This window comes from Pygocentrus nattereri, chromosome 10 (assembly GCF_015220715.1).
Source record: "Pygocentrus nattereri isolate fPygNat1 chromosome 10, fPygNat1.pri, whole genome shotgun sequence".
Lineage (NCBI taxonomy): Eukaryota > Metazoa > Chordata > Actinopteri > Characiformes > Serrasalmidae > Pygocentrus > Pygocentrus nattereri.
Window position 1 is genome coordinate 41133135 of NC_051220.1, and position 20999 is coordinate 41154133.

The 20999-nt window shown below is 42.5% G+C and overlaps 1 protein-coding gene across 1 annotated transcript in view; it reads left to right on the forward strand.

Moving 5' to 3' along the window:
* The window catches only part of si:ch211-266o15.1 (zinc finger MYM-type protein 4), a 58542-nt gene extending 49676 nt beyond the window's left edge, over positions 1–8866 (forward strand). Inside the window, exons 25-28 of the mRNA XM_017721596.2 lie at positions 1750–1864; positions 3430–3678; positions 4958–5087; positions 7657–8866. Of these exons, the coding sequence (XP_017577085.1) occupies positions 1750–1864; positions 3430–3678; positions 4958–5087; positions 7657–7858 (696 nt within the window). The 3' untranslated portion in view covers positions 7859–8866. The remainder of the gene's footprint in view (positions 1–1749; positions 1865–3429; positions 3679–4957; positions 5088–7656) is intronic.
* The last annotated feature ends 12133 nt before the right edge of the window (positions 8867–20999 follow it).

The window sequence follows — 20999 nt, forward strand, 5'->3', positions numbered from 1 at the left end:
TCAAGTGAATGTTAATTTAACAAATCCACATTTTCAGGCACAGTTACTGTTTATTTGCTGAATTTAACATGCTCATAGAAAAGCAAAGCAATACGTGGCCCGTGCAACCATGCAAATACATATTTTCGCTTAAATCAACGAAGCCTGTAATCTGACCTGAGGTATTCACACATCCCGGTAGGCTTACAGATGCAGGGAAACGATGTTTTGTTGCAGCAGCTTAGCCTTAATGTTCTGCAATACAGTACAATAAATTAGGGGTGGGCTGTATATTTATTGTTATCGTGAGGCGATTTATTGCAGTATGTCAGAAGAAGCTTTTCTCAGCATGTTCCGATTCTCTTCAGTGCCTAAAGAAAACTTCCCAACTGGACGTTTGATTGCACAGAGAGCATCATTAGTCCTGTTCAGTTAGAATCAGTGCAGCACAGTGTGAAATGCTGGATTTAAAATATTGCATTCATAGTTTTTTAAATGGTTCTTTTAACGTTTGACGGGTCAAAAATTATATGTTTTGTGGCATATCGTGTATTAGTGTGATATTACATGTAAATATTATTTATTTTTTCTAAGTTACTGTTTATTAGTCAGTATTAGCAGCAAAACACCACACACACACACACACACACACACACACACACACACTAGGAGGACTGAGCACACTTGCCCGGAGCGGTGGGCAGCCCTATCCACAGCGCCCGGGGAGCAGTTGGGGGGTTAGGTGTCTTCCTCAAGGGCACCGCAGTCACGTACTGTCGGCTCAGGGGATCAAACCGGCGACCTTCCGGTCACAAGGCTGGTTTAGCCATTATCCATTTAGCAGCAGCAACAGAAATACGAAGGTAGAGAAGGTGGAGTTACGAATGTGTCCTCAGAGTTGAGCGAGTTTGATCTCAGGATTGTGGCCGAGATAAAACTGTCAGCTGTCCAGTGACAGCTGGATGTGCTCAGTCACCCGGAGACGTTTTGCTTGCATTGTTCATCCACTTGCTGGCTGGCTGGCAGGTGCATAACATGAGTAAACACTGCACATGGCATGTGCGGTTTGTTGTCGACTGCTTTTAAACTGGGGCTCATATCAATTATGTTCCGCATAATCTGCTTTCTGATGCGATTACACTGAATATAACAGCGAGTTTCCCACATTTATATTGCGTTTTGTGTCCATTCATAAACAGCCTTCAGCAAATATATGCTGAAGTAGTGCTTTTGAGAAATTACATACACTCCCATTCAACCGTTTGCAATACATTTCTATATTAGTCCTTTTTGTTTTACTTGCAGTAACTTTCATGACGTGGATTTAAATATTAAAAACTTCGCCAAGCAGAAGATTTTTTAATATTTAAAGACTTCTGTGAGCAAGTAGTTTATAAAATGATCTACTTGCGTCATTTTGTTCATTTTTCCTTTGACATTTGATCTTCACTTCATCTTTTGGATCCGATTATTAATTTTATCTTGATTCTTGATGTTCGTTTTTTTTTCCCCCATCATTTCAGAATCATCTACTCACGTTCGTCTGTTACAGACGCATCTAACGTTTCTTCATTTTTATTTACAGCTTTCTGATCTGAAGTGTGTGAAGTTGGTCAGGACGAGCAGATTAGAACCCTTTTTTATATGTTCTCTGCCACTTTTTGTATTATTAAAAACAGTAATTCTAAACTTTTGAATGGTAATTTATTTTATATATACTGTACACTGTTTTTGATGAAGGCACTTCTTTTGTATCTTTCTCTTGTGCAGTACCTTCTTGAAAACGGGCGACTTGAGAATGTTTTTATGGATCCTCCGTACAGCCAGTTCACCACAGACCTCACCAGGCTGCTGAAAGACGGGGAACACACCTTACCTCCAAGCGGTAATGCACTTATCCCCCCCCTATAATTTAAAAACCTAATAACTCCATTTATTTTCACACCAGGTTTCCCTTTACACTGTGTGAACATTTAATGATGGACTAACTCAGAAATGCAGAAGCTTGTAATAAAATATAAATTAATCTGCTTTAAAATGAAGAAGTTCCCATTTTCTGAGAGGGTCTTTGTGCTAGCTGGGCATATTCTCTCTATGATGGGAGGGGGAGGTGAAACATATTATTGGTTAATGTTATTCTTCCTCACCCTTTGTCTACACAGCGACGTCAATAATCATATTTTATGTTTCTTTTTATCTTCTAAGTGATATAAGGACATAATTATGCTTTTTACACAACCAGAAAATTTTACCATGTTAACAAACTTAGATGTAGGTTCACTTTAAAAGTTAAGGTTCCTAAGTGGTTCTTGGTTTGAACATATAGCCCTGTGAAAAACCTTTAATTGGTCTAGAATAGAGCTGGACGATATGGCTGAAAATTATATCATGAAATTTGAATGATGCACAGTGTGTCACAGTATTTATTTATTTATTTATATTTTTTGTTACATCTGTTTAGTTGGAGCCAACAAAAAAGAACCAGAAGTGCCACATAAGAAATACAATCAAATACAATATATGGAAAAAAAAATATGTAGATGTAAAATGCTCATGCGTGAACATTTAATCAAGCCGCTCATTTTAAATATTATTGCTATGATTATTGTATTACAATGCAAAAACAAAACAAATACTTAAATATTTATTTATTTATTTATTTTTACTGTTTGTTGTGTGATTATACAGTCAGTCAGTATTCAGTAAGCTACATCAATTATTGTTATTTACCTGCATTTGAATCAGTTGAGCCAGGTAGCCTCTTAAACTCCCTGAGACCACCGGTGGGTCCAAACCGCACTCGGTCGTGTTCTTCATAACGTTCATATTCCATAAGCTCCATTCAGAAGCTGGGCGTCGTGTGAGGCTGTAGCTCTTCTCTCCAGTCTAATAGACGGTGACGTCATTTTAAACCCTTATAATAAAAGAAGCTGAACTTTGTTTTTCTACTGAAAGTCGACCCGTTTTTCCCCAAATCTGGGCTCTAAACTATAAACAGACGGCGTCTCTTCAGTGATCTGCTCTGGAAACATCACTTTTAGAGAACAACACAAAGAGCGTCGGAGATTTTTGGCTTTCAGCAGTGAATTATGAGCGTATAGTGATGTGTGGAGATAGAAATTTGCATTTATTTCATGCAGTTACTGAATAATTTGCCTTATGATTTGGTCACAAACTCGGATGGAAAAATCAAAACATACCCTGGAGAATAAGAGGCTAAACCTTGTGGGCCACGATAGGTTTAGCGGTCAGCTGTGTGGGCCGCGAGTTGCGAAAGGTCTGGAACCCCTGTTCTGCAGCGCCTCTCTAAAGAACCTTTTCTGACAGTTTTATTTTAAGTGTGAAAGAGAGGGACAGTGTGCTCACGCTCACCCACGAGGAGGTAGACTGTCTAATGGTGATAACTGACGGGTGCAGCATGTATTATTCTATTTGTGTGTTTATCTGCAGGGTTCTTGCAGTCTCGTGTTGAGGAGAGCTTCCTGTGGGATTGTAAACAGTTGGGTGCTTTATCCCCGTTTGCGCTGCTCAACTCGCTGCTGTTTTTTGGAGTCAAACTGCTCAACCTGAAAACTGTGGACCAGCATGAACGCCTCTCGTTTGCTAACATTGCCCGCTGCTCCAGGACCACCAAGCAAGGAACGTCGTCTTATTTAAGAATCAGATTGGCAGGAATTGATGACGACCCAGAGAAGCAAGGTGAGTCTGGGGCGGCAGTTAGAGAATTTGACAACGAGCTTTGACCCTCGAATATTCGTTTGGGTGAGCATCTGAACTGGAATCACTTGTCATATCATCATTCCTTAAGGTCGGGTTTACGCTGAGGGGGGACGCCCTCGTTTAGAAGAAGTTAAGATTAAAGATTCCGGAGTAAAAATACAATAATAAAAGATTTAAAAATACTAAAGAAATGCACAACAATAAAAACCATACTTCTATTTATGTATGTGTGTGTGTGTGTGTGTGTGTGTGTGTGTGTGTATATAATATGTATATTTCTATGAGAAACAATAAAATATGAGTATAAATATATAAAAGTAATAATAGTAATGCATAAAATAGAGATGAAAAATAAATAGATAAATCAAATATTCAACTAAAACTATATTTACAAACAGATCTAATCCCTGAAACAGATAAAAACCCTGTGAGAAACAGTCAAGTCAAGTTTTAGACCACCTTGTTCCGGCTCACTGGTGCACCAGAGCTAAAGGCGGTTTTGCACAGCTCAGAAAAAACTCGAGGAACCTCAGGTGAAATAAAATCGTCTGAGCAGATTTTGTAAGGCGTATCCTTTACAGTGAGCGTGGAGGTAATGTACTCCGGCTTCTGACCGATGCCGTTTCCCTTCTTACAGATAGAGACGACCATCCCGCTCTCTCGTATAACATGCAGCGATGAGTCCTGTATGGATTATTTATTTATTTATTTTTCTTTTTTTTGTAGTTTTACATAAAATAACTTGTCTGCATGTCTGCACTAAGACGAGATCATTTTAGATGCAGTACTTCAGGTATTTGTACAAGCAGTTGCTCAAGGATGGGTAATATGTTGCATATACGTGTTGTGATGTCACTTCTGAAATACAGGATATCATGTTTATTAGCTTTATAACTTAATGCAGTCATTTTGTATTTACCTTTCATTCTTTTCCTTCTCAAATACTGGATTAAGACGAGCATTGTACTCTGTCTTTTCTGAGTGTGGAGCTAATTTGCAAACACGTGAGGGATTAAGTCTCATTGTGGTTCATATAAATTCCACCAAGGATTGTTTTTATATATATATATATATATATATATATATATATATATATATATATATATATATATATATTTATTATTATTATTATTATTATTATTATTATTATTATTTTTTATTTTTTTTTTTTTTTTTTTTTTTTTTTTTTTTTTTTTTTTTTTTTTTTTTTTTTTTTTTGTCCCTCCTGTATATTAAAGCCAGTTTTTTATTGATACAGGTCCAGTTTTACCTGGTAAAAGGAAGAGGGAGGAAGACGAGGAGAATGAGGAATACATGGAGATGCCGGAGAATACTGAGAACCCTTTACACTGTCCAGTTCGACTGTACGAGTTCTACCTCTCTAAATGGTGAGAACCAGTGTGCTAGAAAACCACCGCTGCACTTTTACTCCATTTACACCTAATCTTTCACCCGTTGGTGCACATTGGTGCAGGAGGAATACCTTTTTGCAGTTTTGTTCAAATTTAATTACTCATTATTCACACAGTGAATCACATCTGCACCTTTTTCTGGTTGTTTTGATGTGATAAGCATGGCAGAAATGTCAAGGCTGGTTTTTCTTCCTACAAAATACACGACAGTAGCTTCTCATCAAACTCAAACCCAAATAAAATATCTCCTCTCATTAAATGTGGTTTGGATTGAAAGTTCTGAATATTCTTTCCACACAACTCGATTCCCTTCACTTGTTTTAAGTCAGTCAGTCAGTTTTGAGTCAGAAATAATTCATATACATATCATGTACACATGCAGTCCACCGGTTTTTGGAAATTTGACCTTAATTGAACGGTAAAGATGTAAACAGAGTGGTTCAGACTGGTTTGATGTGAAATACCGGCACTCTGAAAAGAACGTACCAACTCTTGTTTTCCTCACAGTGGTAATAATAGGACCTCTGAAGAGTTTAATTCCTCTAAAAGCTTCCTCACAAAGTTATTACATGAAATGGTTATGAATACACTGCCTGGTGTCGGAGACATCTTGATCATTTTGAAATAAGCATTTGAGCTGCAGTGTATCTTTGAAAATTGATTCATTGCAGAGGAATAGGTTCAGGGTGTTGGAAGGTGTTTTCCCCCAGATTTTCCCACAATTTACCATCAGCATTACATATAAAAAACTCATACAGTGTAGGATCACTGGTGGTTTTATCTCGTATGCTCAGTCACCATGACAACTTTTAGTTAGGACTGAATTCAGGGCAGAAGCTGTTACAAACAACAGTTCTAGGTTTCCTTCCTCGCCCACCAGTGCATTTATGGCAATGCCCCTACGTGTCTGAAAGAACTCCTCACCCCACTGACTTCATCACCATCCCTTCGTTCTATGAACACAAATCGCCTCCTCCACCCCAGAACTAAACTCTGCACCATGGGGGGACCAGGTCTTCTGTTCTGCTGCTCCTCGCTAATGGAATGCTCTCCCTGACCATCTGAGGGCACCACAGTCGAGTGAGAGTTTTAAAAAAGGACTTAAAACCTTTCTCTTCAGCAGAACTTACAACCCCTGATCTTCCTATGGAGTGTTGAGATGTTTTATAGTAGTTCTTTGATTTCATAGAAATGCTTCTACTGTATAGCACTTTGAGATTTGCTTAAAATGTAAAGTGCGTTACAAATAAAATTCATTATTATTATTTTATTATTATTCATTTCATAACCTTAATTCGCTCCAGATCAGAAAACAGTGTTACCTAAACATCCTAACTGGACAAAGTTTCCTAAATTCTGTTCTAACTTCTGTTTTAACCATCTATTTCTGTCATTTTATGCAGTGTCAGGCGGCACAGTTCACTGTAAGGAGCATAAGGACGCTGCATTTATCTACACTGAAAATTATGCTTTGACTTGTGAGGATTTTTCTAACAGCGTATTAAAAATCTGACCCTGCAGACTCGATCTCCACTGTCCCTCTTATCACCTTTGTGTGTTAATGTTGATGAAATATATACAGTGAAAGAGTTTGGGAAATGGAGACCGAAACTGGGGAGTGGCGACGCTCTAATAAACAGCAGGGGGCGCTCTTACAATATTCTTAACTTGCAGGTTATCACACTTAAGTTTTGTTTGACCCTTAACATCAGTAACCGTAGCTAACCTTAGCTGTCTGGCTAGCAAGCTTGATGACTTTGATTACGTATTTGTGATGTGTGTGTGTGTGTGTGTGTGTGTGTATGTGTGTGTGTGTGTGGTTGATAGATAACAGACATGGTTGATTGTCGACTTCAATGGAGTAAGTTAAGATTTCCTAACTTGAGACAAGATGCTCTAAAATAAGATTGCTAAGTTAAGATTTGACTCTGTAATAGAATTTGTGAAAAAATTTACCTTGACTTGTCAGATCTTAACAAAAAGTTACCACCACTGTAAAGAAGTTTCTCTGTTTTTCTACAGAGAACTGTTTGACGTCCGACTGCTCTTTAAAAATGATAACTTTACTAGATTTTTATGAAAAAGAAAAGAGGGTATAAACTGTCACACCATCAGTTGCTTCACTCTCACGAAAAAAACTGTCAAACTGTCACTGGGGCAGTACCCTTCATCTCTGGGGTGGTACCCATAGGCATTCATCTCAGTACCTTCAGTCAGGGATCATAACTGAACCATAGTCCACTGAAATGATCTGTTCTAAGCTGGACTGACTCCACACACCCCGCCCTGCCTCGCCTCCAGGCTTTTACTCTACTGCTCTGTTTTAAAACATTCGGTTATGAAAAGGAACAAATACCAACTTTTCACCTGGAGGAACTGATTTAAGCTCCATCAGACCTTAAAACCACTGCTGGAGCTCTGAGGGAACGTCTATGTTGTTTGTACCTCGATGAAGGAAAAATGTACCTGCACAGAACCTTCATTTCTCACAGTGTAGTGGTCCTAAATGAGTGTCCTAAGTGGTTGTTTCCTTTTGCTTCCACAGCTCTGACTCAGTAAAGCAGCGTTCGGACATCTTCTACCTGCAGCCTGAAAGCTCCTGCCACCCCAGCAGCCCCATGTGGTATTCATCCCAGCCACTAGAGCGCCCCATTATGGAGAGCATGCTCACACGTATCCTCGCCGTACGGGACGTCCATCTGGACCCTAAGCAGCTCTTGGACTCCTCAGACGAGGAGAGCTCCTAATGACGGTCTGAAGTCGTAAGACATTATGGGGCTGCTGCTCTTCTGCCCAAGCTCTGTGTTTTCAGAGCCGACACAACGAAGGGAAGAACTGTGACTAATCGTGTGCTGTTTGCAGACACCTACACACTACGTGGGTTCAGGAGGAGATGGAGAGATCTGCTCGAACACCACAATAATGGGAGCGTGATACACGATTATGGGCTCAATTAGTTGCTTTTATTATTGTTCTTACTGGAGGAAAAATGCAGGAAAAAAGTAACCGAGGCATGATCTTGTGAAATGACTGGTTAATTTTTGTGCTCTTTTCTTCCACAGGTTGTTTCACTTCAAGCTGTTTAAGTTGAATTCAGATTTAAATTGCAGATCCCAAGAATTTGTAAAGATTAACACTGCCCTACTTTGTGGTTTGTTTACAGTTTGCCTGTTTTTTGTTTTGTTTTTCTTTCTTTGCAAATATGCATACCTGGATATTATTCTGTTACACATCTCTGTAATATGTAGTCTATGTAAACAGTTCTTTTGGTATGTGGATTTTTTTTTTTTTTTTTTTGGTTGAAAAACTACTGTACCCTTCCGAGGCGAGATATTATAAGTGTTAATCAGTGGAGCACAAGCTTGTTTTTAGTTCAAACGGCAAGGCCTTCACATGGTCAGGAGAGCGGCCAAATCAATTCTGCAATGTTTAGCCACAAGATTATGCAGATATTTGCACAGATACATCCAGTGCCTGCCTACGATATAAGGCCAATTGTCATTTGCTGCCATGGTAACACAGTCGAGGGCTTTTGCTAGTGTGCTGTGCTGGATTCTGCAGGTTTTGAGAAACGCACAGCAGAGAAAATGGTAAGGACAGACATCAGCCCTCGGTTTTTCAATTATCGTAAGTTTCGCCTGTGGTTGTGAGTTTAATTTGACATTTCTACTATGTTAAGCTGTTGTTTTGCCATCCCGGCCAAGTGAGATAAGGCCGTTTTGCTTTCCTTGATAAATTTGTGAAAGTGCTTGAAAGGAATCTTTGTCCTCTATCTGCATCAGCACCCAGTCACAAATACAGATGTGTGTATTTCTGACCCATCACGATAAACTGGGCCACCGTGGCGGGGGGGTGGCAGGGGTGGGGGGGCTCGTTTTTGCTGCCCGAGCATAAAAAAATGGGGAAAAAAAGAGCGTGTGGGAGTACACAGGGCACAAGAGGTGTCAATTGAGAGGGTTTGTGTGGAGGAGGAGGAGGAGGAGTGCAACAAAGGCAAACTGACAGTACATGGCTGTTTTTGACAGTAATAATTATCCATCTCGCACCAAAGCCATCTGAAAATCAGACGTACTTTTTAGGATCAGTCTTTTTGGGATCACGATGGTAGCGATCAAAGCCTAGAGTTTCCCTTGCTCTACTTGCGCTACAGCATTATCTAAGCCGCCTCATTATAGAGGTCAGCTCCAAATTGAGTTGAAAATAACTTAAGTCAAATGAAAACTGTCTGATAAAACTGCGAAAGCCCTGAAGCAGCATCGGAGAACTTGGGGGGGGTTGGGGGGAGGGGAATCTGTGATTGAGAGAGTCGGAGTGAGAGAGTGTGCGAGGAGGGAGGGAGAGAGCGAGGGAGTGAGAGAGAGAGAGAGAGAGAGAGAGAGAGTGCTGGCGTTGGTGTTGAAATAGGAGGCCATTTGTCAAACCATCAGTGTTTCTGTATGAGACAGGATAATATCGTGAAGGCTGAGCTATAATACTGAAACGCGGACTATGCCTGGTATTCATGGACACTTTCCACACTTGGACCGCAGGAGCGCGAGGGACTTGGGGCTGTCCATCTGTTATGGCACTGATGCTATGATTTCTGGAGGGAGGCTACTCATCCTCACTAATGGAAATGATTATCACCCTGAAGAGGCGAAGTGGACAGAGACCCTGGAAAGGCTGATGCCAGATTTGGACCAGAATGAGCAGTGAGTTTTTTTGGGGTTTTTTTTTGGTCCTATTTTGTTACATTTTCGTTTTTAACGTTTGACCAACTGGATGTAGGACTCTAAAAGTGGTACCTGCGTGAGGAGCGTCTGATCTGTTTGCTGAGCAGAGCAGATGGTGAGCAGTTCCAGACTCCACGGAAGAGGTGCGCCTGTAGGTGTACGTCTATTTACGTCGATTTATAAACATACGCTCCTGAAGTGTCTTCCACGCTGCCAGTTTAAAGTTTGATTTAATGGGATATGTATCCTTAAGGAACTTTCATCATATAGTGATTCCGAAGACCTTCGCTGCTTTACTTTTTGAACCTTTCAAACCTTGACTGACTCAGGATACTCTATAAACAGCTTTATGCATTATGGATTAATTTAAACGTTTGGGGAAATATTGAACTGGAAGAACTTTAACCTCATCGACCCATAAGTGTATGTTGGAAGTTTAACAGCCATTTGTTTATACAATGGGGAAACCGCTTAGTCGTCCGGGTTGCCTGCGCCAGAGCCCTTGCTGCTCAAAGAAAAATGACCGAGAAGGCTACAACGAAGATGGCTATATCCCTCAACGCTCCATCTATGATACAATGTGCATCAATGAGCAGATCGACCATAGCTCCGCCCACAGCACGCTGGGGTCCAGGAGAGGTCGGGAAACTGACTTTTCCAGCAATGGCTCCCTAGGAGGCGACATGTTTGACACCAGGTCGTCCGTGCTTCTCAGCAGTGGAAGAAAACTGGACGAAAGATTCATTTTTGATTCGCTGAAGCTGGCGAATGATGAACTTAGGTCACCGGGAGGGTTCGTGAGGTCAACATCTCCAAGTGTGTCCTGTTCTTCAGCTCCTGGTGGCTCCATGAACAAGAGGCATCCCCACCAGGACAGTGGCAAGAAGGACAACCTTTGTCGGCACTCCTGGAAGGTCTTGACACCTCCAAAGTTTCCAGATGCTTTGGAGCTTTCACCAGGGGAAAAGAACTACCTGAATCCAGGGGTTGCATTCTTTCCAAACAGTATGACCTCCCCACAGATTTCTCCTTTTTCTGGATCCCCCTTCTCCACTGGTACGCACACTCCATCGGTTTTCTTCTCCCCGTCACCCCTGCCCTACCATCAGCAGTTCCACAGACAATCTTTGCCCACCCAGCCCTCTTCTCCTAGACCTCCTCTTTCAGAACTGTCAGTGAGTGCCCTCATGTGTGGCCAAGATATGCAGGGAGAAAGACTAGAGCAGGAGAACAGAGGATATGGGAATGTTGTAAAAGAGAGGGTTTTTGAGACTTTTAAACCTAGGCCTATTGAGCCTATTGAGTCTGTTGAATCTGTCAATGAACCACAACCCACCACACCAGAGCCAGAAAATGACACTACACCCCTTTTACATTCCCAGATTTCAAAGGCACCTAAGATTTGTACAACTTCAATGGAGTCAACTTGGCCACGGAGGCTGATTGGAAGGAGGAGGACAGTGAGACAAGGTGGTGCAATTCACAATCTTCCTATCCTTCCCCCGTTGCCCTCTCTTCTCATACGGAGTGTTTCAGACAAAAAGCCTATGCCTCGCCTTTCCCCATTCCCTGAGCACCAGGGAAAAGTGGAGGGGCAGCTGGGTAAGTCGATGTTAAAAAGTGAACTGAAGGATTGTTCACTGCAGGACTGGAAGATCCTGCGGCAGATAGAGGAGAAGAAAGCTGGATCATCCAAAATTGAGGAGGAAAAGGAGGAGGTTATGGAGGGCAGTAGCAAAATGGCACCTGTTCAAGAGAAAGCTGAGGAGACTCCTGAGGAAAACACTGCTTCCGAATGTGAGGTTGAGAACTGGGAAGCTGTGCTTGAAATGGTTAATTCACTTTGGGATGAAACATGGAAAGACTCCGATTCACAGAATTTGGGCTCTTTGAGGCGTTGGCCACTCTTGCACCCTCCAACAGGATTTGGTGGCTCACAAGCACCTTCTGGCACAAGTTCAGAGCTGGGTGCTGAGGACCTCTTGGAGCTTGAGAGGATAAGTAGAGGGGACTCTCTTGACTCAGAGCTCAATGACCTACTCTTATCTCAGTCTGATTTTCAGTCAAAGGAAAACAACGTTATTGTTATGCAACCAACAGGGGAAAATTTAAAAAAAGCAATGGTTCCGACCCTTTTGGATCTTGGCGCTGCTGAGGCTCAACTGGGGAATAAATATGCCCACACTGGATCACCGGATTCCAATCTAACCTTGGATTCGGACTCCAGTGGCATTTACATGTCTAATCCCAGCCAGACCAGTAAAGAGGATGTTACATCTGATGGCGACAGATCCATGTTTGAGTTAGACTTAGGAAATGCAACTTCACTTAACAAAAGTGAGAACAACGTGACCCGGACACGTCCGCCGGAAGTGAATGATTCCAAAGTGTCAACTTCGGATGAGAAGCTGAGAGCTGAAAGCAAAGAAGTCAAAACCAAAGGCACAGTCATGCAGGGCTCAAAATCCATGGACGAAGGATCTCGAGATCAAAAGATTCGTAACACTGTGAACACATCCAAGACTGATGTGCCTATGCCACTGTCTCCTTCGAAATATGAGGTCAAAAGGGCTCTGCTGGACCCCGGTGACATGGATCCATTTGTCGCAACAGACAGTTTTGTCTACCTTGCAGTTTCAGTCTTGCCCCCTCCTCTGCAGGAAGTCGTGCCCACTCCGCCACGAGAGGAGCCCACACCCCTGCCATCTTTTACAAAACCTTGCCCGTATCCCGACGAATGCGACTTCCTGTCCACCGACAGCTTTGTGTACCTGGCTGCCCCAGATTGTCACCTGCTGGGTACGGAAGGTCATTCTGTATACGGGGACTCTGTTGACTCTGAGGACAGTGGTTCCAGAGCAGATTTTGTTCTGGCGTCCACTGTCGGAGATAGCGACTGGGACTCGGACTTGTCAGATTCCGACGCTGAACCGGGCTCGAGCAAACCCGCGTGGGACCATTGGGAGGAGCTGGAACAGGATGTCCTTCAGGGACTCTTCTGCGAAGACCAATCAGAACGAGAGACCGAGTGCCATGACAACCAGGCACAGCAGATTTCTGGCCAGCGTGGCGAGTTGGCTGCTATTGTTGTTCAGGAGAGAGTGGAGGTGTGTTCTCAGCACACACAGGGGGGAGAGCTACTCGCAGAGGTGAAGTCTGTATCCTAACAACTATTCCGGAGGTGGGAAAACAAACTACGACACGTTTTAGAAAGCCACACATCATCGTTTTAATTTTAGGAAGCTGAGGTGTTGCAAATCATCCCCAAATAGCAACTTCTGCACCTCCGGGTGAGAAATTTGTGGCAGAGGTGTTCTTCAGGAACATGATGCAAGTGCTGAAGAAAACCATTTCCAGTCTCTTAATTAAGCAGTATTATTTATAGGTCTCTTATTTAAGCAGCATTTTAGACCTACGTCATTGTGAAATGCTTAGATCTGTTTATCTGATGACCTTATTTGTTGCTTTTGTTGACCATGTTAAAACCGACCAATCTGGCTATTAATAAGTTGTTGTGATCTTTGTGAATTTCATTAAAAGGTTTTCATCGGCGAATACCGGGAAAAACAAATATATAGCGCAGTAGAGTGTCTTGTTAAAGAAATGCTATAATTGCTATATACTGTATATTCTATAAGACGACGCTTTGTTACCGGGGTGATTCTGAAGGCATGTGAGGGGGCGAATTGAGTCATTGGTGAAAACATCAATGAAAGGCAGTTTTATTGATTTTCTCGAAAGCTCAGTTTCGTTCACTGTTTGTTTATTTGCTGAGTTCAGTTTACACACCACCATACATGTTTACAGAGTGGCACAGTTTCCCTGTAAACATATTATCAAGGCAATAGAAACGGATCTCTGTACTGTCCGAGCTGTCAATAAAGCAAATGTGAAAGTGTAGACATATCTAGACCTTTTTTTTTCCCCCTCAGCCTATAATGACAGTGAAATAACACTCGTCTTCACCCCCCCCCATCATCTCTCTTCTGCCATCTCTCTCCATCTGTCTCATGGCCTAGAAATATATGATTCTCATGTGTATTGTATGAGGGGAGGGCATGAGAGAGGATGATTTTCTTGTGGCGATGTAGGGGGGCCAAAGAGGGGCTATTTTAGGACAAATTAATTAGTTCAGTCTTAATGAGGGCACATTTTAATGCATTGTGTGCCAGTAATAATACACAAGTGGGTCATATCAACTGCCACCATGTTCTGTCTGTTCTGCCATAGTGCACAACTTCCTGCCACCTTTTGTTTCTTTGTGCTCAGTGTGGTTTCTTCCATCTGCTCCCTGGAATGTTCTCCGGCAACGGCACAGATTCTTGGTTGAAATGAGCATGAAGTTTATTATGTAACTGTTCAAGGTCTCAGTCTGAACCTCCTCCAGCTGTACGGACGACATCAACACCACAGTCAGACTCATCCCAGACTGGACTGAGCGTGTCGGGCGTCGCTGCTGTCACGGCTCTTTCAGTGGGATTTCGGAGATCATCCAGTGCTGAGCTGTTGGAGCTTCGCTGCGCAGTTACGACGGATTCGCTCTTGTCGAAGTGGAGAACGCAGAACGCTTTCCGCTCAGGGGTCGCATCTCCTCGCAGACTGAAGGGAACCATCTTCCGGTGACAGGAACTCTGACCCCCTCTTACAATTGGATTGTGATTGGTTCCTCTGTTTATTTTGTGCAGCCTTGTATGGTTTAATTTAGAAAAGTAAGTAAACTGGCCGCCTTAAAACTTCGAGCATATTGAGTTTGTAATAGTTCACACAACACTGTGTTCTACATCCTGTTAACTTATGATTCAGAATTCAATAAAAGCTACGTTTTAAAGCTGCCAGGTTGCTTATAACATTTGTTTGGGTTTAAGAACCAAAAACAGTCATAATGACAAACTTCCGACTCTCCAATTTCATCTCTTCGTCCTTTAGAATGAAACCGGCTCTTTAACACAGATTGTGTTAAATCACAAAAGCACTGAACTCAAACTGTCGGTTTAGAAAAGTAAAGTAAAGGTAAAGTTTTACAAGATAACTGCGTCCTTAAAGGCTTAAACCCCCCCCCCCCCCCTCTCTCTCTCTCTCTCTCGCTCTCTTTCTCTTCCCTCCCTCCCTCTCTCTCTCTTTCTCTTCCCTCCCTCCCTCTCTCTTCCCTCCCTCTCTCTCTCTCTCTCTCTCTCTCTCTCTCTCTCTCTCTCTCTCTCTCTCTCTCTCTCTCTCTCTTCCCTCCCTCCCTCTCTCTCTCTCTCTCTCTTCCCTCCCTCCCTCCCTCTCTCTCTCCCCCTCCCTCTCTTTCCCCTCTCCCCGTCTCTCTCTCTCCATCTCTCTCTCCCTCCCTCCCTTCCCCTCTCTCTCTCTCCCTCCTCCCTCCCTCCCCTCTCCCCCTCTGTCTCTCCCTCCCTTCCCCTCTCCCTCTTTCTTCCCCTCTCCCCCCACTCTCTCTCTCCCTCCCCATCCCCACTCTTTCCCTCTCCCCCCCTTCTCCTTCCCCCTCTGCCTCTCTTTCTCCCCCTCTTTCCCTCCCTCCTCCCTCTCCCACCTCTCTATCCCTCTCCCTACTTCCCTCCCTCCCTCTCTTCCTCCTCCCTCTCCTTCTCTTTCTCCCTCCCCTCTCTCTCTCTCCCTCCTCCCTCCCTCGTATAACATTCTACATTTTGTATAACTTCAGTCTGAATGGGTGGAGCTAAACTGTTGCAGACTGAATATGCAGATATATGTAAAGGTTTTTGTGACATCACAAAAACAGTAAATTCAGCACGGGCTGTTATTGCAGGTGTTATTGCGGGTGACCTATTTTGGTGTTGATGTAAGACATTTTATCCGTTATTCGCTGAACTGACTCATTCTGAGCAGAATTCCTTCAGCGCCTTCAAGAAGCTCTGGTTCTGAATCTGGTCGTTTCTCGAATGTCAGTGCGGAGAGTGAAAGCGAGTGGCTGAGAGTGCTGGCATGTGTGGGATGGTGCTGGGTATGAAGCCAGGGCACGTGTAGGAGGAGCGCAGCTGAGTGGGTGATTCAGTGAGTGGGATATTTGCGGTCAGCGCGATTGTATTGATTTGCTGGGCTTCATATTCCTCTTTGTCTGCCTGCACTTCATCAGCTAAGCACCCACTGATGAGGTGATTATTGAGGCTTCTTGAATAATGTGACCGGCGTTAGACGCAGGCTTGAGCTCTTTAGGCTCTCTAAAGGGAAAGTCCACTGATTTTTCAAAACGTCTACATAATTAAAGGGTTAGTATGTAAACGGAGCCGTTCAGAGCGGTTTGGTGTGAAACGCTCTGCTCTAGAGAAACTTACCAAGTCAGAGCTGCTCACAGTGGTGGTGATGGGAACCAGACGTCCGCCTCTAAAAGCTCCTCACAGAAAGTTCCTACATGAAATGGTTATGAGTTCACTGCCTGATTTTCACCTAAAACATGATTTTAACACAACATATGAGTACTGGTTGGGTTTTTTTGGGGTAGTAAATAAAATGGCTTTATAAATGATTCTACTGAACTGGTTCAAAGTCAGAGCTGAAGCACCTTTGGGACTTTTAACTTATCTTGGAGTTTAGACTAAAATCCTTTGCTTTAAGTGACCCTGAACCTTAATTCTGTTTATATCATTAACACCAGTGATTTGCACATTTCGTTTCGTCACTACCAAAACCGTCATAACACTACAGTCAAATGTTCCAGTCGTGACAATTTTAGCTCATATTGAGCAGAACTCAAAAACGCAGCCAGTACATGACCAGCAAACGCAGCTTAGAACAGCTGGTCACACACAAAATCTCATATTTATCATTAAAACCTAAACATTGCAGTGAATCTGTGTTTCAGTGGCGCAAATTCTTAGTGTTAATCCATGATGTTCACATTTAATTTGAATCAAAGGGATCTAACTGCTCATGTGGCCATGAGGGACCGGGATGCATCTCACTTCCTGCTCCAAAAGTCAGGGGAGTGGCTAAATAAGGCCCCGCCTATGAACTAAAACTAAAAACATGTTTTTTTTTTGTTTTTTTTTTTTAATTAAACTTCTACGTTTTCATCTTTCAACAGAAAAAAGATGGTTTTAAATATTTGTATTCATTTTTATTTAGTTATTTTTATTATTATTTAGGGTCAGGGTTTAGGACAGACACTTCCCAATATAAAGTAAAGATAAACGATGATTGTGTGTATATTTCGCTAATTACTGTCTCTATTAATGCAGGTTTACAAGACAGTAGTGCGGCCTGCTATGATGTCTGGTTTGGAGACTGTGGCTCTGTCTAAAAGACAGGAGGCTGAGCTGGAGGTGGCGGAGATGAAGATGCTGAGATTTTCATTGGGAGTGACCAGGATGGACAAGATTAGAAAAGAGCAGATCAGAGGGACAGTGAAGGTGGAGTAGTTTGGAGATAAAGCCAGAGAGGCCAGGTTGAGATGGTTTGGACATGTGTTGAGGAGGAATAGTGGATATATTGGTCAAAGAATGTTGGAGATGGAGCTGCCGGGTAGAAGGAGAAGAGGTAGACCTCAGAGAAGGTTTATGGATGTAGTGAAGGTGGACATGGAGATGGTTGGTGTGAAAGTAGAGGAGGCAGTGGACAGGGCGAGATGGAGGCAGATGATCCGCTGTGGCGACACCTAAAGGGAGCAGCCGAAAGAAGAAGAAGACGGTTGTAAAGCTCTAAGCTCTAATTACATAACTGAGCTAATTCGGTAGAATAGTCCATATATGCTTCGTAGACATTGAGACTCCTGGTTCCTATCACCACCACTGTAAAGAAGACCAGAGGAGACGGGTTACTCTGCAATGAACCATGAACGACTGCGTTTACGTCTCAGAGTGAGTTATGCAGAGGTTTTAAAATACTCGTGGACGTCTCCTTCAAACAGAAAATGCATTAGCAGCCAGTGAATCGGCAGCTGGGTGCGCGTACGTGTGTGCTGGAGAGGGTAGGAGGGAAGTAATCGTTGGTTACCGAAGGCGAAAGATCAAGAGGTGACGCTTATGTAACATGTAAATGAAAGTGCACTGAGCCCTGAGAGAGACGCTGGAGGGCTTTTATTTTTAAACGTGTTCTGCGGGAGCTCAGCAGTGTGGGCTGCTGGATTGAAAGGGAGAAGAATGGACGGACTGAAAGGGGTCTAAGGAAGCGGGAGTTTGGTGGACTGTGCGAGGGATTCGGTGACGCATGGTTGTGAGCTCGGTGTTTAGGTTTTAGGCTCGGACCTGTTTACAGAAGGTTTACTGTGTACATTCCACCCAGACTAAGAACCAAACAGGAAACATACTCCTACGTTCACTGAACTGCATCTACAGACATGCTTTACATGCATTTGGCAGTAAAACAGTCCTGTGCCTCTGCATTGACTCTGGCTTCCTTTGGAAAGTGGGGTTAGGTTTTCAACCCCATTTCCAAGGAAGCTGTGCAAAATGCAAATGAAAAACAAAAAGGCAATGGTGTGCAAATCATTTAAACCCTATGTTCCGTCGAAAGTGGTACAAACACAACATTTCAAATGTTGAAACTAAAAAAATGTTGTTTTTTGAGAAATGTTTGCCCGTCTTGAATTGGATGGCAGCAACACATTCTAAAAGTTGGGATGGGGGCAACAAGGAGGCTGGTAAAGTTGTGTAGTGCTAAAGAAACACCTGGTGGTTGATTGACAACAGGTCAGTAACTTGCCTGGGTGGAAAAGAGCTTCTCAGAGAGGCGGAGTCTTTCAGAAGTAAAGATGAGGTGGGGTTCATCACTCTGTAAAAGACGGCACCATCAAATGGAGCAACAGTTCAAGAAAAACGTTTCTCAGTATAAAATAGTAAATAACTTTTGCTTTTTATCCTCTAAGGTACGTAATAACATTAAAAGAATCTGGAGAATCTCTGTATGTAAAAGACGAGGCTGAACACTAGTTTTAGCTGGCCGTGATCTTTGGGCCCTCAGGCAGCAGTGCATTGAAAACAGACATGATTCTGTAGTGGAAATCACTGCATGGGCTCAGAAACACTTCTGAAAACCACTGACTGTGAACACAGTTCATCACTGCATCCACAAACGCTGTTAAACTCTAAAACACAAAGAAGAACCCAAATATAAACAGGACCCAGAAACGCTGCCACCTTCTCTGGGCCTGAGCTCATTTAAAATGGACTGAGGTGAAGTGGAAAAGTGTCCTCTGGTCTGACGAATCAACATTAGAAATTTTTTTTTGGAAATCATGGACACTGTCCTCCGAGCTAAAGATCAAACAAGGAAGAGAAAACATTTCACTTTCAAGACTCCAGCAGCGTCTCCTCAGCTCTCAAACGCTTACGGTGTTGTTAAAAGAAGTGGTGATGAAACAGGGTGGTAAACAGGCCCCCATCCAGCTTTTTGGAACGTGTTGTTGGCGTCAAATTCAAAATGGTTTAAATATGTTTTAATACATAAAAATAACAACAGCAGCAGCATACGACAATACATATAGATATGGATATATACAGTACAGATCCAAAGTCAGAGACCAGCCTTAATTTATTTCATTTCCTGTCATAGAAAGCCATTAAGGGCAAGTTATTCATTTTTCAGCGTCAGGAAATAAAACAGAAACCCTAAAGTACAGCTAAATCTACTCTCAGCTGTTTGAGGGTCAGCGAGTCTCTCTTTACCTTCATCCCAGCTTCCGTTCTTCTCAGAAGACTCACTTTCAGCTCCTCAAAGAAGCTGCAGACACGCCTCCAAAGCTCAGTCTGAGAAGCTGGTTGATGATTTCCTGAACTAATCAAACCCATTCAGTGGTGCTGAGGTCTGGACTCTGGGGCGGTCAGTCCATCGTCCAGCTTCTTTGTTTGATGTGTCCGTCTCCTTTTCTCAGCGAGGTTCTTCTTGATCAGCTACACGTCCTTTCAGACCCACAGCGCTGAGTGGTCTTCTCACAGTGGAAGGATGGACAGAAACACCTGTGGATGTTTTCAGATCTGAAGCAGCTTGATCTTCTCCTCTCTCTCAGAGATCAAAGCTTTCAGTGCTGTTTATCTGATGGGGGCAGTTTTGGTGTCGACCAGCTCTTCCAGGTGGTTGTTAGGAGACACATTTTCTCTGTAGCTTTCAATCAGTGTTTGAACTCCTCAAAAACAAGCAGTTTGTTCTTGATGGTTGTTTTATAGTCATAACAAAACTACAAATAAAGTTTAGTTAAAGGAATGTTCTGTATAAAATCCCCAAACTATTATTTGGCTCCTAATAGTGAAGACAAAATAGTTTACACATTAACTGTTAACTAGACACTTTTATTAAGCACACCTACCCTGTATTTACACTCAGTGGCCCTTATCCACCAAAGTCGAGTTTTGTTAGTCATCAATTTCATTTTTGGCATCTGCATGATCAAACTCACATCCAGCGAATTTGAGTGAAATAGTTTTACAGCCTTAAAATCTGCTTGATTTGCAGTTAACAAACCTATAACATCTATAAAAGCAATGATAAGAATAAAAACATTATTAATATAAACAATTGCTGTAAGTATTCCATGTTCCACTTCAAGACATTTTACATTGTGCTTTTGTTTTAAACTACTGACTCCGCCCACAAAATAAACAATGCAAAATAGTTATTTTATGAATGTTATTTTAGGAAAATAATCACATCATTTAACCACCTTAAAACAACCCTATGACATTTTATCGTTTCCAGTCATCGTAATTTTATCCCTATAAAGTTTGGTCAGTAGGGGGAGCAGTGAACTTACAGCTCGGCCTAAAACTCCACCTACAAGCGTGGCCAATGGCTGCTAAATGCTGGCGTTTTATTGGATCCCTACTGAAATATCTGTATAAATTAGCGAGTGCTTGTTGTATATGATAGTGCTGGTGGGCTGGCACTTGATTTCACGCACCAAATCACCACTTTTTCCAAAGTAATGCAGAAATCATTAAAAGCAGCAAATCTGTGCTCTTTTTTATGCAGCTTTGATGAATAAGGGCCGTTTTCCATCTGATCAGATCCGCTGACCATGTAGCCTAATACAGTTGTCAGTGAAGAATCCGACAGGACCCTCACAGAGCAGATACTGTTTGGGTGGTGGATCATTCTCAGCACTGCAGTAACATTGATGTGCTGGTGGTGTGTTAGTGTGTGTGGTGCTGGTCTGAGTGGATCAGACACAGCAGTGCTGCTGGAGTTTTTAAACACCTCAGTGTACTGGACGGAAAATAGTCCACCA